Source organism: Papaver somniferum, chromosome 10 (assembly GCF_003573695.1).
Source record: "Papaver somniferum cultivar HN1 chromosome 10, ASM357369v1, whole genome shotgun sequence".
In the NCBI taxonomy this organism is placed as follows: Eukaryota; Viridiplantae; Streptophyta; class Magnoliopsida; order Ranunculales; family Papaveraceae; genus Papaver; species Papaver somniferum.
This window is the reverse complement of record NC_039367.1, coordinates 26,771,094-26,786,590: the sequence shown is the minus strand read 5'-3', so window position 1 is coordinate 26,786,590 and position 15,497 is coordinate 26,771,094. Positions and strand designations below refer to the sequence as shown.

At 36.4% G+C, this 15,497-nt stretch overlaps 1 protein-coding gene across 1 annotated transcript; it reads left to right on the top strand.

Moving 5' to 3' along the window:
• Window positions 1-11,586: 11,586 nt before the first annotated feature.
• LOC113315431 lies at window positions 11,587-14,178 on the top strand. Its single transcript, XM_026563707.1, has 6 exons — window positions 11,587-11,787; window positions 11,866-11,962; window positions 12,063-12,495; window positions 12,874-13,111; window positions 13,526-13,529; window positions 13,640-14,178. The coding sequence occupies exons 1-6, from the start codon at window positions 11,587-11,589 to the stop codon at window positions 14,176-14,178; spliced, it is 1,512 nt and encodes a 503-aa protein (XP_026419492.1).
• The last annotated feature ends 1,319 nt before the right edge of the window (window positions 14,179-15,497 follow it).

Sequence of the window (15,497 nt, the reverse complement as noted above, 5' to 3'; positions counted from 1 at the left end):
CCTGGAAAAGTGGGGGTCTAACAACACCACCCAATATTTCGCTTAGAAATCTGTATGAACAAACTCGAATATACTTTTAAGAGAATTAACAAGACTCAATCAATTAAAAGTATACCAACGAGTTTATATCTCTCTTCTTGATTTGATTTACTCAAGCAAGAACTGCGAGTTCTAATCAAGTAAAAGGAATAACTTGGATGGTACCAGAGACCAATATATAAGGATCAATCAATGACAATCAACAAACAAAGGTTGGATTACTCTAAATGATGATCTAACGCACAACCTGTATTATTTCAATTATAAAGATAAAACAGTATAATGCGGAAATTGAAACAACACAAACACCAGAAATTTTGTTAACGAGGAAACCGCAAATGCAGAAAAACCCCGGGACCTAGTCCAGATTGAACACACATTGTATTAAGCCGCTACAGACACTATCCTACTCCAAGCTAACTTCGGACTGGACTGTAGTTGAACCCCAATCAGTCTCACACTGATCCAAGGTATAGTTGTACTCCCTACGCCTCTGATCCCAGCAGGATACTGCGCACTTGATTCCCTTAGCTGATCTCACCGACAACTAAGATTTGCTACGACCCAAAATCGCAGGCTTTGACAATAAACAAATTTGTCTCCCACATACAAGTCTATCAAAAGATCAATCTGTCTCCCACATATAAACCCTAAAGGTTTTGTTCCGTCTTTTGATAATAATCAAGGTGAACATGAACCAATTGATAATCCGGTCTTATATTCCCGAAGAACAGCCTAGAGTTATCAATCATCTCACAACAATCTTAATCGTATGGTAGCGAAACAAGATGTTGCGGAATCACAAACAATGATACGAAGATGTTTCTGATTACTTTTTATATCTTTCCTATAGGAGATATCAATCTCAAGCCAATCAATTTGATTGTACTCGTACGATAGAAGATGCAAGATCAGATCACACAATTACGATAAAAGTAGTATCGATCTGGCTTCACAATCCCAATGAAGTCTTTAAGTCGTTAACCTAGTTTTAGAAGAAGGAAACCAAAGGTTAAAGGAGAACCGACTCTAGTATGCAAACTACTATCACACGTGAGGTGTGGGTATTAGTCTTGTACAATACTAGATGTCTCTTTTATATAGTCTTTCAAATTAGGGTTTGCAATCAATATTAGCTTAGTAACAAAGTATTCAATATTCACCATTAGATGAAAACCTAATTTATATTCAAGCTAATATTTCTCAACCGTTAGATCGAAAACATAGCTTGTTATATACACTTGACAATGCACGCTTCTAGGTTTGTTAACCGTACCCAAACGTATGCACTTTTTGGTTCAACAACAGTTAACCAAATGGTTAGCCATATGAGCATTTCATATCAACCATGTTCTTCTTCACCATAACTAGTTCAAATGACTTCAAATGAACTAGTTAGAGAGTTGTTCAATTTCAAGGAAATCGCATGTACTACACAAGACACAATTGAAGCAAAAATGATTTGATTCACTTGAATCGGTTCATGAAATTTTATAGCCACGGTTTGTAAACTGCATTCCTTAGTCTTTTTAAGTTTAAGTTCAGAAATCATCTTCAGATATATAACCTTCTCAAGTTCGCAGACTAGGTTCGCGGACTTAAGTTACCGGGAAGAGTTTACAAACTCCAGCAGAAATTCTCGGGTATGAGAACTTCGCCGGTTCGCGGACTGAGTTCGCGGACTTTGCTTCACGCAAGTAGTTTTTCAACTCCAGCAGAAATTCTCGGGTTTGAGAACTTCGGCAGTTTGCGGACTTGGCTCACGCCATTCTTCCGGTTTTCTTGATCAACAAAGTTCGCAAACTTTGGTTCAAGGAATATGACTTATACATAAATGTGTTTCCACAACAATGCTTATGTCCACCATTGGTTGTGTAATCCAAACTCTCATTCCAATCATTGAAACATTCTTAGAGGACGTTATATAGTTGTTACATCATTTCTCGTCAAAGCAATTTTCAAGATGATTGAAACATATCATGACTTTCGTCACATGGTAAAGATAAACTTGATCGAAACGAAAAGCTTACCAACACATATTTCGAGATATAGATAGGAGAGGTATACTCGGCTTGAAAAACCAAATATGTATAATCCAAGTCTATATATATAGAGTACGACTTCTTGTCTCAAAGAGTAGGAGATAGAGTAAATAGACTTTTGAGTGACAGATAAGTTCAAGTCTCCACATACCTTTTTGTCGAGAAGTTCCACCGGTTCCTTGAGTAGTTCTTCTTCTTGTATGATGAATCTCCATGAATTCCTTGAGCTCAACTGCACTTTCTATCCTAGTAAGAGACTTAGCTATAACAGACTAGAAATCAAGACTTATAGTTTTGATCACTAACATTGACAAACATGCTTGAGATAGCAACGCATGCGAGTTCGACCGAGCAATGCTCTAACAATATCCCTCTTTATCAATTTTAGTGACAAAACTATCAATACATATGAAATACAAAAAAGATAAAGAAACTTTAGTAGCTCCTATTCCACATGTATAATCTTCAACATTCCTCGAAATCTTCGTCACTTCCAAGTACTCCAATGATCCCAAAGTTTGGAAGTTTAGCATCACCTCTGTTGAAGATCCGTAGCTATAACAATGAGAAAGCATCGGTCTCGGTCATTATTATACAGTGTCATAGTATTATTACACAGCGTCAAAGTTCAATTGTATCACAACTTCAACAATAATACTATGGTGATATGTATCACCCTCCCCTTAGTCAATACTCCATCTCACATGGAAACCACTCCCACTTACACAATGATCCGAAAATCATATGTATTTGTAAGGTACAAGAACGGGATCATAATGAAATTTCCGAAAGAGACATTTCATGATTAAAAGAAAAAAATACATACCAACTAATTTAGATGCAGTCATAAATCCTAAGCTAAATGCATTCATCAAGGAGTTTAAATATACAAGATAACCCCTCTAAAATTCCATACCGCACACCCCTCAATATATGACCATTAAGCACAAGTTCAAAAGAACTCTCCCCCATTTGATGTCATTCCCGAAAGAACAACAACGAGCTACCTTAATTTCAAAAGAAAAGAAGGATTTTTATTGGACACCAAAAACCATGAGAATGATTTTCTATATCCAAAAACTCAATCAAATTAATCACAAGTAAACCCATGATTAATTTAATCGGAATACACAACCAAATTAAACACAAAAAGTGATCAATTCAGTTGATTATGCTCAACATAAGATAACTTACGGAGCTACGACTAAGTTAACCATAAGATAATGATTAGCTTAACCGTTCATATACTCGACACAAGAAAACCTTATGGAGTCACGAAAATACTCAACTAGATTAATTACAATGGAACCCATAATTAATCTAATTGCAATACACAAGCAAACTAATTACAAAAGTAATCAATTTAATTGTCATTTGTTTTGCTCGACATAAGAATACTTACGGAGCAATAACTAAATAACCAAACAAGATGATTAATTTAGTTCAATATGCTCGACATAACATATCTCACGAAACAACTAAGCTAAGAAAATCAACTTGGTTGTATAATGCTCAACATAAGATACATTATGGAGCCTCACAGTAATACATAAAATATGGATCAGGGATGACCAATACTGCGGAATACACAAGGATTCATTCTATCTTCCCATCACTATTTGCATAACGATATTAATAGACATAATCCTTGAAAACAAAAGATTTTAACCTATCTTCCATCAAATATTTGACAATATAGGCTTAACTTTTGTATTTGTCAAAAGTACATTCATTCTTTTACCAGTAGGTGAATACCGAACATGAACGACTTTACTTTTGACAAAGTATGGGACAAACATATTTCACGGACGTAAACACCAATATCCCATAACACATTGCAATATAACAAATCATAATAATTAATACTGCAAAAACATCATCCTCCAAATATTTTTAGAATTTAAACCAATAATCCTAAAAAAGAACAAGAAGATGAAAATAATAGCTATGTGTAGTCACAATCATTGCTATTCAAAGCACTAGTTATTCTTCCAATTAAACCAAAAAGAAGACATACTAGGCAGCATGAAGTTTTCCCAAGGCCTCTTCAGAGAATTCCTTCTCGTTGTTGAAAAAACCATTGATAATATGATCATTCAGTTCCCCCAACTCTTTGGAAATAATTGTCAACTTACTAAGTTTTGTTTTCAGTTTACGTACGGTGTTCGTTGTTAGAGACAACATCCGTTCATAGTGAATTAGCTCTTCCAAAGACGAAGCGATTTGAGATTTTAAATCGTTTCTTTTGCTGATGAATTCTTTTACCAGGTTCCTGAAGTTAACATCACTTTGATAAAAGGAAAAAAACCAGGTTGAGGAAGAACCTTTACCATTATTTGAAGTATTCACTTTCTTCATCCTTGTGGTAGAAATTCCTTTACACCGATATACGTTAGCTGCTTCAACTGCATCCCTGCTTGTTGTGCTTCTAGTCACCGCCGCCATGACCCCGTATATTCTTAGGGAATGAAAAAACTAAAACAAATACACGGCCCGTGAACGACTAAAACCCTAGAAGAACAAGTCTTCTGTAGTTTAAAGATCCCTTATTGTCACATGAAATATTTTCTTAACAAAAATACAATACTTGAGCCACAAAGACGCAAAACCTCATTTTCTCAAGTTAAAGATGAGGATTCAAACGTCTCTGGTATTAGATAGATAAGTTGTCATCCAAACGATCCCCTTGTTTACCACATATTGGTTTACCAAGGTTTGTTGTATAACCAGATTTCCTACCTCTTCTGATTCTGGAAGCATTGGTTTTATGAGACCCATTTTGATTATCCAGATTCATCTTTTGCATGTTCCTTTGCAGTCTGGAAATTCTTTTGTTGTACCTCTTGAATCTCCAACACGTGCTTTGAACATGATTTGCATTCCCGCAGAACGAACAAATCAAGCATCCTTTGTCTTGTTGAGATTCCTTCTGTTTATCACAACTGTCAACCTTTATTCCATTATCAATAGAAACAACAGGGTTGACAAAGTCAGCAGTTTTGCCTTTAAATCATAAACCATTTGTGTTTCCAATGGACTTCTGACCAAATAACATTGTTGAAATTCTGTCAGAGCTTCCAGGTAATCTTTGTAGATCATCCTTAAGAGTGTTAATCTCTTTTTATTTTAGAGCAATGGTTCTGGTGAGTTCATCATTGAGACAGTCTAACTCAAGAGATTTCACCTGGATTAATGATTCTAGTTTCTTCAATGAAGCTTTTAGTTGAAGATTTTCTTGAAGAACCTCTCTATTCAAGAATTCAAAAAATCTTTGTGTCAGACTCAAATTCTGGATTGGAACTTGAGTATGAGGATGTTTCTGTTGCATGAGCTGAGGGTTCATCACATCCTTCAGACATATTCAAAACGTTGACACATGAGGATTTTTCTTTCTTAGAATCATTAGCGGTCAAAACTGACAGTGGATGTTTATCACATCTAATGCTCTTTTTTTACAAATTCATTGATCCTTTCTGTTAATAATGGTTATAGAACCATTCACCATTTGAGCAACATTCATCAACCCAAGACAAGTTAGAGGTTTCACTTATGTCGGTAACGACTTTGAAGGCACTGGTCTGAGTAGAAATTTGATCAAGAATTTTTACCTTTCTAGAAGAAGCATTTTTGGAGAGGGTGTTGAGTTTATTTCCTCCATCGATGGCATGCTTCCTAAAAACGTATCTATTGTCTTCAAATACAGTCTCTAGGATATCCCAGGCATATTTTAGACTTAGTGCAGGTAGACACATAGTGCTGAAGATCTGGGTTAATGGCATGTCTGATAGCATTCAATCCATCAGAGTTTTGCATTGCAGCAAGAGATTATTCAGTACTGTAACTACCAACATCCTTAGGTAAAGATACATCGCCTTCTGTATTTACCGGAGGATCATAGCCCTTAAAAACACGTACCCAGGTTCGAAAATCACATGCTTGAAGAAACGCACACATAGAAACTTTCCACCATAGATAGTTTGAGCCATCGAAGACTGGTGGTACGTTAATAGAGATAACACCTCTGTCCATAGAGTCAGATCGCTACAAACAAAGACTTGTAAGGTCTTAAACGTGTTTGCCTGCTCTGATACCAATTGAAAAAGCGGGAGTCTAACAACACCACCCAATATTTCTCTTAGCAATCTGTATGGACAAACTCAAATATACTTTTAAGAGAATTAACAAGACTCAATCAATTAAAAGTATATCAACGAGTTTATATCTCTCTTCTTGATTTGATTTACTCAAGAAAGAACTGCGAGTTCTAATCAAATACAAGGAATAACTTGGATAGTACCAAAGACCTATATCCAAGGATCAATCAATGAAAATCAACAACCAAAGGTTGGATTACTCTAATTGATGATCTAACACACAACCTGTATTATTTCAATTATAAAGATAAAACAATATAGTGCGGAAATTGAAACAACACAGACACCAGAAATTTTGTTAACGAGGAAACCGCAAATGCAGAAAAACCCCGGGACCTAGTCCAGATTGAACACACACTGTATTAAGCCGCTACAAACACTAGCCTACTCCAAGCTAACTTCGTACTGGACTGTAGTTGAACCCCAATCAGTCTCCCACTGATCCAAGGTACAGTTGTACTCCCTACGCCTCTGATCCCAGCAGGATACTGCGCACTTGATTCCCTTAGCTGATCTCACCCACAACTAAGAGTTGGTACGACCCAAAATCGCAGGCTTTGACAATAAACAAATTTGTCTCCCACAGACAAGTCTATCAAAATATCAATCTGTCTCCCACAGATAAACCCTAAAGGTTTTCTTCCGTCTTTTGATAATAATCAAGGTGAACAGGAACCAATTGATAATCCGGTCTTATATTCCCGAAGAACAGCCTAGAGTTATCAATCATCTCACAACAATCTTAATCGTATGGTAGCGAAACAAGATGTTTTGTAATCACAAACAATGATACGAAGATGTTTGTGGATACTTTTTATATCTTTCCTATCGGAGATATCAATCTCAAGCCAATCAATTTGATTGTACTCGTAAGATAGAAGATGCAAGATCAGATCACACAACTACGATAAAAGTAGTATCGGTCTGGCTTCACAATCCCAATGAAGTCTTTAAGTCGTTAACATGGTTTTAGAAGAAGAAAACCAAAGGTTAAAGGAGAACCTACTCTAGTATGCAAACTACCATCACACGTGAGGTGTGGGGATTAGTTTTGCACAATACTAGATGTCTCTTTTATACAGTCTTTCAAATTAGGGTTTGCAATCAATGTTAGCTTAGTAACAAAGCATTCAATATTCACCGTTAGATGAAAACCTGATTTAGATTCAAGCTAATATTTCTCAACTGTTAGATCGAAAACTTATCTTGTTATACACACTTGACAATGCACGCTTCTAGGTTTGTTAACCGTACCCAAACGTATGCACTTGTTGGTTCAACAACAGTTAACCAAATGGTTAGCCATATGAGCATTTCATATCAACCATGTTCTTCTTCACCATAACTAGTTCAAATGACTTCAAATGAACTAGTTAGAGAGTTGTTCAATTTCAAGAAAATCTCATGTACTACACAAGACACAATTGAAGCAAAGATGATTTGATTCACTTGAATCGGTTCATGAACTTTCATAGCCACGGTTTGTAAACTGCATTCCTTAGTCTTTTTAAGTTTAAGTTCGGAAATCATCTTCAGATATATAACCTTCTGAAGTTTGCAGACTAGGTTCGCGGACTTAAGTTACCGGGAAGAGTTTACAAACTCCAGCAGAAATTCTCGGGTATGAGAACTTCGCCGGTTCGCGGACTGGGTTCGCAGACTGAGTTCGCGGACTTAGTTTGACGCAAGTAGTTTGTCAAGTCCAGCTTACATTCTCGGTTTTGAGAACTTCGGCAGTTCGCGAACTGATTTCGCGGGCTTGGCTCACGCCATTCTTCCGGTTCTCTTGATCAACAAAGTTTGCAAATTTTGGTTCAAGGAATAGGACTTATACATAAATGTGTTTCCACAACAATGCTTATGTCCACCATTGGTTATGTAATCTAAACTCTCATTCCAATCATTGAAACATTCTTAGAGGACGTTATACAGTTGTTACACCATTTATTGTCAAAGCAATTTTCAAGATGATTGCAACATATCATGACTTTCGTCACATTGTAAAGGTAAACTTGATCGAAGCGAAAAGCTTACCAACACATATTTCGAGATATAGATGGGCGAGGTATACTCGGCTCGAAATACAAAATGTTTATAATCCAAGTCTATATATATATATAGCATACGACTTCTTGTCTCAAAGAGTAGGAGATAGAGTAGATAGACTTTTGAGTGACATATAAGTTCAAGTCTTCACATACTTTTTTGTCGAGAAGTTCCACCAGTTCCTTGAGTAGTTCTTCTTCTTGTATGATGAATCACCATGAAGTCCTGGAGCTCAACTACACTTTCTATCCTAGTCCGAGACTTAGCTATAATAGACTATAAATCAAGACTTATAGTTTTGATCACTAACATTGACAAACATGCTTGAGATAGCAACGCATGCGAGTTCGACCGAGCAATTCTCTAACAGGACCAAGTAATGGTAAGTTTTGATATTTCTTTATAAATGTTGATATTTCTGTGTTACTTTACTATATCCTTGCATCCATGATATATAGATAAAAGTAATCGCAATGATGGATTAGTTGAGACCCGAGATATCACGTAGCTGACCATCGAAACCTTGACTTACCAAGGTGATGTTTCATTATCGTACTCCGGCACTGCAGTTACTTCACCTGACGTTGGGTACCCTATTCTTCTTTAACCATCTAACTGCTCGAAAATTATACTGCTTACTTAAATTTGATTTGATCCTTAACTAGATTATCATACGTTTCTGATTTAGCTGGAGAGCACAGGGAAGAATCAAGTTTCATCCCCCGCCGAAGCCCTAGAATTGATCTACAACGGAGAGAGCTTCAATTAGAGAAGTGTCGTACTACAATGAGAGAAAGAAGAAGTCTAATGACTGAAAATGAAAAGCATCGTATCATTGAAAAAGTGTGTTGTGCAATGAAAGAAAGAGGAAGTTTGGTAACTGAAAATGATTTAGTTATATTGGTTTTTTATAGACTAATTTTAAAAAATGCAGAGATAAATTGAGTAACATAAACAAGACAAATACTAATATTTTTATAAATACTCAGCTTCAAGTTATATTAGTTCTTTTTTATTAACTGTATATTATGAAATTTGATAGCTCCGGTGATGCAATATAATAAAGACAATATGCAATGAAATAACTGTCTGATATGAGATGCCTCTGCCGCTTCCACCACCACTGATGGCATGGGTTATCGACGAAGGCACTGGCCATTGCACCAGCACCCCTTCCGTCCCGTGCCATTGATAATTCCTCAATGCATTGGCCACGGAGTACTGGTGCCATGTAGTGTTGGTGCAGCGAGCCTTGAATACAAATATGAGTGTTGAGGTGGTGGAGCCGTCAGCACTATAATGTATTGAGGCAGTGTGCATGACCACACAGTAGTGAGTGTTGAGGAATTTTCCACATAGTAGTGAGTATTGAGGAATTTGTACGTCTCAACACTAATAGTGCGTTTGTTTCAAGATTTTGGACGTCCAAGAATTGGATTCCGAGGGAATCCGCCCAATTACCCCGAACCAAACGGTCCATATAATTTGGTAATTGGATTCCTGGGTAATCCAATTCCCCCCAAAGCCTTATTTTTCATTGCATCCCTATACCAATGGAATGCAAACCGATTCCGGGAAGAAAAACACGGGAAAAAGGAAATTACGAGACTGACCCTGTAACAAAACAAAATCTCGTTTTCACATTTCTTTCACATTTATTTCACATTTCATTTCTAAACTCGAGCGACGGGGAGAAGAAAAAAACCCCTAGAGAATCCATGGAGATCGACAAGGATTGAACTGTTAATCGTTGATTATTCTTCTACTTCGACAAGAAACCATATCATATTCTAAAACAAATTCATCTCTGATTTCGAGGGTGCAAAATCCATCTCTGATTTTGGGGATATAGGGTTAGGTAATTCCTCACCTCTCTTTGATTTTTTTGATTAATTCTTCTGATTTTTTGATGATTTCAGTTTAGTTGGTTGTTAGTTTTGTTTCTTAATTCTTCTCCTAATATATACTATCAATTGCCGTCCTCTACTGATTTATGGGTTCAGTTTAGTTGGTGGTTAATTTATTAGCTTGTTGGGTGTTTGTCAAAATGCCCAAAAGAGAAATAAATCAAGATTTTGAATGAAAACTTGCATTAACTATAGTTTTTTATCTTGTGTTTGCTCAAAAGATACATGTTGATTTGTGGTTAGCTGAAGTTTCACATTTCAGGGGATTATATATATATGTTAGGTCACTGATATGAGTTTCTGCTGTATATTGGAAATATCTTGTTGGCTTATTGGTCATACAACTTGCCCCAAATCATAACTACGAGCGGTAGTTCAACTGGTTATTGCAATGTTAACCATTCATATTTCCAAAAGGCGTATCACTCCAGCTGTATTTGATTTTTTTTGATTTTTTTTGATTTTTTGATTTAAGCTTTTATTATTATTATTTTTTTCTTTTTTTATTGAAGCTTTGATGTATTTGATTCTTATGTCGCCAAACCGGCCAAATCCAATAATACCAATACATGGTCAACCCCTCGTTTAACACGGCTCGACATAAGTTGGTCATTAATGATAACAGCCACCTAGTAATTTGTGTCGTTCATCTATCTACCAATCCAGATTCAAGCAATATGTTGTTCATCTATAGCTAATGTTTTCTGTCTATTTTTCACATATAGGTCATTGTTGTTCTACTACCAGTTACACAATCAAAAGGGCGTTTCGATTTGCTTTAACTTTTCTCGTAAGTACTATTATTAGCTTTCGTGTTCTGTTTTTCTTGTTGAGTCTGCACCATAAGACATTACTTTATACATTCGTGATATCCTCGTAAAGAACAAGTACGATTACACCTAGGCTACTATTACACAATCAGTTTAGAATCATTGATTTTGATTGCTTTGCTGTATTCTGTATATGTGCATTACATTCTATCTGAATGTAGCTTGCCTCCAACCTGGAAATACTATACATGTGTTTATTATGCTTGACTGTTCTTTTCTTATGCTTATTGAACTCAGACCAACTTCCAGTATGGCTCCTCTAGTCTTGACAAAGAAAAGAAAACTAGAAATGATGAATGATAATATCCGAACAACGTTGGATGCTGTAACTTTATTTTACGTCTACTTTTATTCATATGTTCTGCGTTATCAAAGTTGCGTGTTAAGATCAAATGATCGTTTTGAAATGACTACTGTACGACTGTGGGTGATGCAAGATTTAGTTTACAAAAGCGACACAAATTGTAAATCGCAACTTCGCCTCGATAGACGTACTTTTCGAATGCTTTGCCATAAGCTGTCCACAATAAGCTGACTAGAAGATAATAGGAATTCTGATGTTGAAGAAATGGTTGCGGTATTTTTGTATGTAATTGCACATCACCATAAGAATAGAGTTGTAGGGTTTATGTTCAAGCGATCTGGAGAAACCATTAGCATATATGTAAACACGGTATTGAAAGGAGTTATTAGACTTCAAGGGGAGTTGCTTAAACAACCAGTTGCAGTGGCTACAAGTTCTGTTGATGAGAGATGGAATTGCTTCAAGGTATGAACTCCTAGGTATCGTACAAGGAAGAGCTCGATTGCAACTAATGTATTATGTGTATGCTCCCATAACTTGGAGGTTATATATGTGTATCCTGGCTGGGAAGGTTCAGCTGCCGATTCTCGTGTTCCTAGAGAAGCAATATACAAAAAGAATGGCTTAGAAGTTCCACAAGGTAAGTTCATTAGTGTATTAAAACTTAAATCCGTGGATTAATGGGTGTTTCTAGTGTTCTGTAGTGAGATAATGATGGTTTTGCATGCTGACTTGTCTAGGTTACTATTACCTTGTCGATGCCGGTTATCCGAATAGTGGAGGATTTCTTGTGCCTTTTAGAGGTCAACGTTATCATTTAAAGGAATGGGGGCAAGGTCGTTTAGAACCAAGGACAGCTGAAGAACTATTCAATATGAAACATTGTAGGGCTAGGAATGTGATTGAACGCGTTTTTGGATTGTTGAAAATGAGATGGGCAATACTTCGGAGTCCTTCATGGTATCCAGTAAACATACATTGTCGTTTTATCATGGCTTGTTGTTTAATCCATAACCTTATTAGGAAAGAAATGCCTATGGATGAATTTCTAGAGGAAGACAATTATGAAGATGGAACAGTTAATTTAGTTTCTCCTCAAGAAAGTCGAATGATAGAATTTGTTGATTCCTCAGATTATTGGGCTGTTCAGAGGAAAGAGTTAGCTGATCAAATGTGGGAAAGATGGACTGCACGTAGACGCGTAGTTAGTTAAAAAACTTTGATTTTCCTGTATTAGTCTACTTTTTAATAACTTTCGTTTGTTACTGTATGTTTATTGAACTCCATTGCAGTTATAAGGATTTATGTTTGAAAAACAAGGATTTCGTTTGTTACTTTGATTTTCCTGTATTAGTCTATTTTATTTCATACTTCATTATTTTATAATTGTGAATCTCATTTATGCTTTCCCTTTTTTGTTACAAAAACAAGGTGATATTTGAGGTATATTTTTCTTCCATTTTTCAGTATTGCTTCATTTTCTCATGTGTTTGGAATACATTCGTACAACTTATAATTGTTAACTTATTTTGTATGAATGCTTGTAAACAGGAAAGTAATGGCACCTCATCGGAGTTGGGTAGAAGCTAAAGATAACGTATTGGTTGATATATTGACGGAACTTACGCTCGATGGCAAGTGGAAAAGTGATACCGGATTTAAATCGGGCTACTTGAAAGTTATTGAGCAGAAACTAACTGAGAAACTACCAACTTGTGGGTTAACTACTACCAACATCGATTCTAGAATCAAGACTTTGAAGAAACATGCGATGGCCATCAATGAAATGGTAACTATTGGCAGTGGTTTTGAATTTTATTATATCAACAACAAGCTTGTGTGCGAAAAAAGTTTATTTGATGACTGGGCTAAGGTATTTTCGAAACTACTGAGTTATTCATTCATGTTAAACTATATGTCAGAGACTGTTTTCTTCTTATTTCATAACATCTAATCCATAATAACTAAAGCAGCATGTTAGTATAAGTAGCACATGTCCTGTAATCAACTGTTAGGTCCAGTTTTTGTACCCTCCTCCAGATAAAGCGTGGAACATTTTCAACTGTTAGGTCCTGTATAAGTAGCACATGTCCTGTATAAATGTAATCTGTGTTGTTATGCAATGGTAATTACAGTTTAGTAAGTTCTGAGTTAGTATCTAAGTTGTTCTGGAGTAGATTATATAATGGTTTAATGAATGTAGATGTGTATGAATCTGTGGTGGTTTTATGTATGTTGTTGGATTCATGTATGAGTAAGTTTTTGTTTGTCACCTAGTCTGGTAACAAGTTTTTGTTTTTCGCTTTTGTTCTTGCAGTCTCATACAAATGCAAAGGGACTGTATGGGAAAGTATCCCTCATTTAGATGCATTAGTTGAGATATTTGCTAAAGATAGGGCAAATGGTAAAGGGGCTGCTTCACTTGCTGAAGAGCTAGAAGAGATCGAGAAAGAAGGCAAACAAGAAAAGGAAGAAGAAAATGATCAACAACAAAGTAATCAGTCCGAGTCAAACAGTGGTAAAGGTAGAAGGAAAAGGGTACGTTCATCATCCTTTGACATTGTATCCGGTGAATCAAGTGGAGATTCAAATGGCCTTAGTTTGATGGCTAATTCGTTTAGCAAATTTGTGACGGGTACACTTGATCACTTTGAAGCGGTTCGTGTGTCCCTTACTCAAGAAGCCGATGTCAATAAACGCTTGTTTGAGGAGTTGAATAAGATAGATGGCCTCACTGAAGATGAGGTGATAGATGCCGCATCTATTATTCTCGATTCATCTACAAAAACAAAGGTTTTCTTCGGCATGGGGGAAGAAAAACGATCCAACTATGTGAAGAACAAGATTCTTAAATAATGTAGCTTATGTTTGTGAGTGATGTTAGGAGGAACTAGTAGAAACAGTACTTTTCAGTCCTTGTTGTTTTTGGTCAGAGAATGACAACAGTTTTATGATTGTGATGACAGTTGTTTTCATTACTTTTCAGTCCTTGCTTATGACGACAGTTGTGACTATACAACATATGTTTTAGTATTACAACTTGTTTATAAATTTGAAATTCAAACTTTTAGAATTGGTTTGTTCTTAGCTATCAAAGTTTCAAAGGGAAGGAAGGGTAGTAAAGTGATTTGGCATTTATTGATTACCCTGTAATAGGATTATGTCAACCAAACAATAATATTTGAATTAGGAATCTCATTCTTAGGAATCCAATTCCTGGAATTGGATTACCTTGTAATTGTATTCCTAGACTCCCAAAAACTTGAACCAAACGCGCTATAAGAGGAAAGATGTGTTGAGGCAAGTTTCCTGACAACACAGTAGTGAGTGTTGAGGAATATGAACGTATCAACAGTAAGAGGAAGGATATGTTGAGGCAAGTTGTCTGACAACACAGTAGTGAGTGTTGAGGAGTTTGAACGTCTCAACACTAAGAGGAAAAATGTGTTGAAGCAGTTTGCCTGGCAACACAGCGTTGAGGAGTTTTAAAGTCTCAACACTAAGAGGAAAATGTATTGAGGAAGTTTTCCTGGCAACATAATGGTGAGTGTTGAGGAGTTTGAACGTATCAACACTAAGAGTAAAAATGTGTTGATGCATTTTTTCTGGCAACACAGTGGTGAGTGTTGAGGAGTTTGAACGTCTCAACACTAAGAGGAAAAAATGTGTTGAGACAGTTTTCCTGGCAACACAATGGTGAGTATTGAGGAGTTTGAACGTATCAACACTAAGAAGACAAATGTGTTGAGGCAGTTTTCCTGGCAACACAATGGTGAGTGTTGAGGAGTTTGAACGTCTCAACACTAAGAGGAAAAATGTGTTGAGGAATTTTGCCTGGCAACACAATGGTGAGTGTTGAGGAGTTTTAACGTCTCAACACTAAGAGGAAAAATGTGTTGAGGCAGTTATCTGGCAACACAGTGGTGAGTGTTGAGGAGTTTGAACGTCTCAACGCTAAGAGGAAAAATATGTTGAGGCAGTTTGCCTGGCAACATAGTAGTGAGTGTTAAGGAATTTTCACGTCTCAACACCAAGAGGAAAAATGTGTTGAGGAAGTTTTCCTTGCAACACAATGGTGAGTGTTGAGGAGTTTGAACGTCTCAACACTAAGAGGAAATTTTTTTTGAGGCATTTTGCCTGACAACACAGTGGTGACTGTTGAGGAGTTTGAACGT

Bases quoted from the DNA above. Each gene is read 5' to 3' on its own strand.
- LOC113315431 (XM_026563707.1), top strand. From the start codon at position 11,587: ATGGTTGCGGTATTTTTGTATGTAATTGCACATCACCATAAGAATAGA. The intron at 11,788-11,865 runs GTATGAACTCCT...CATAACTTGGAG, and splicing joins AGAGATGGAATTGCTTCAAG to GTTATATATGTGTATCCTGG. The intron at 11,963-12,062 runs GTAAGTTCATTA...TGACTTGTCTAG, and splicing joins TGGCTTAGAAGTTCCACAAG to GTTACTATTACCTTGTCGAT.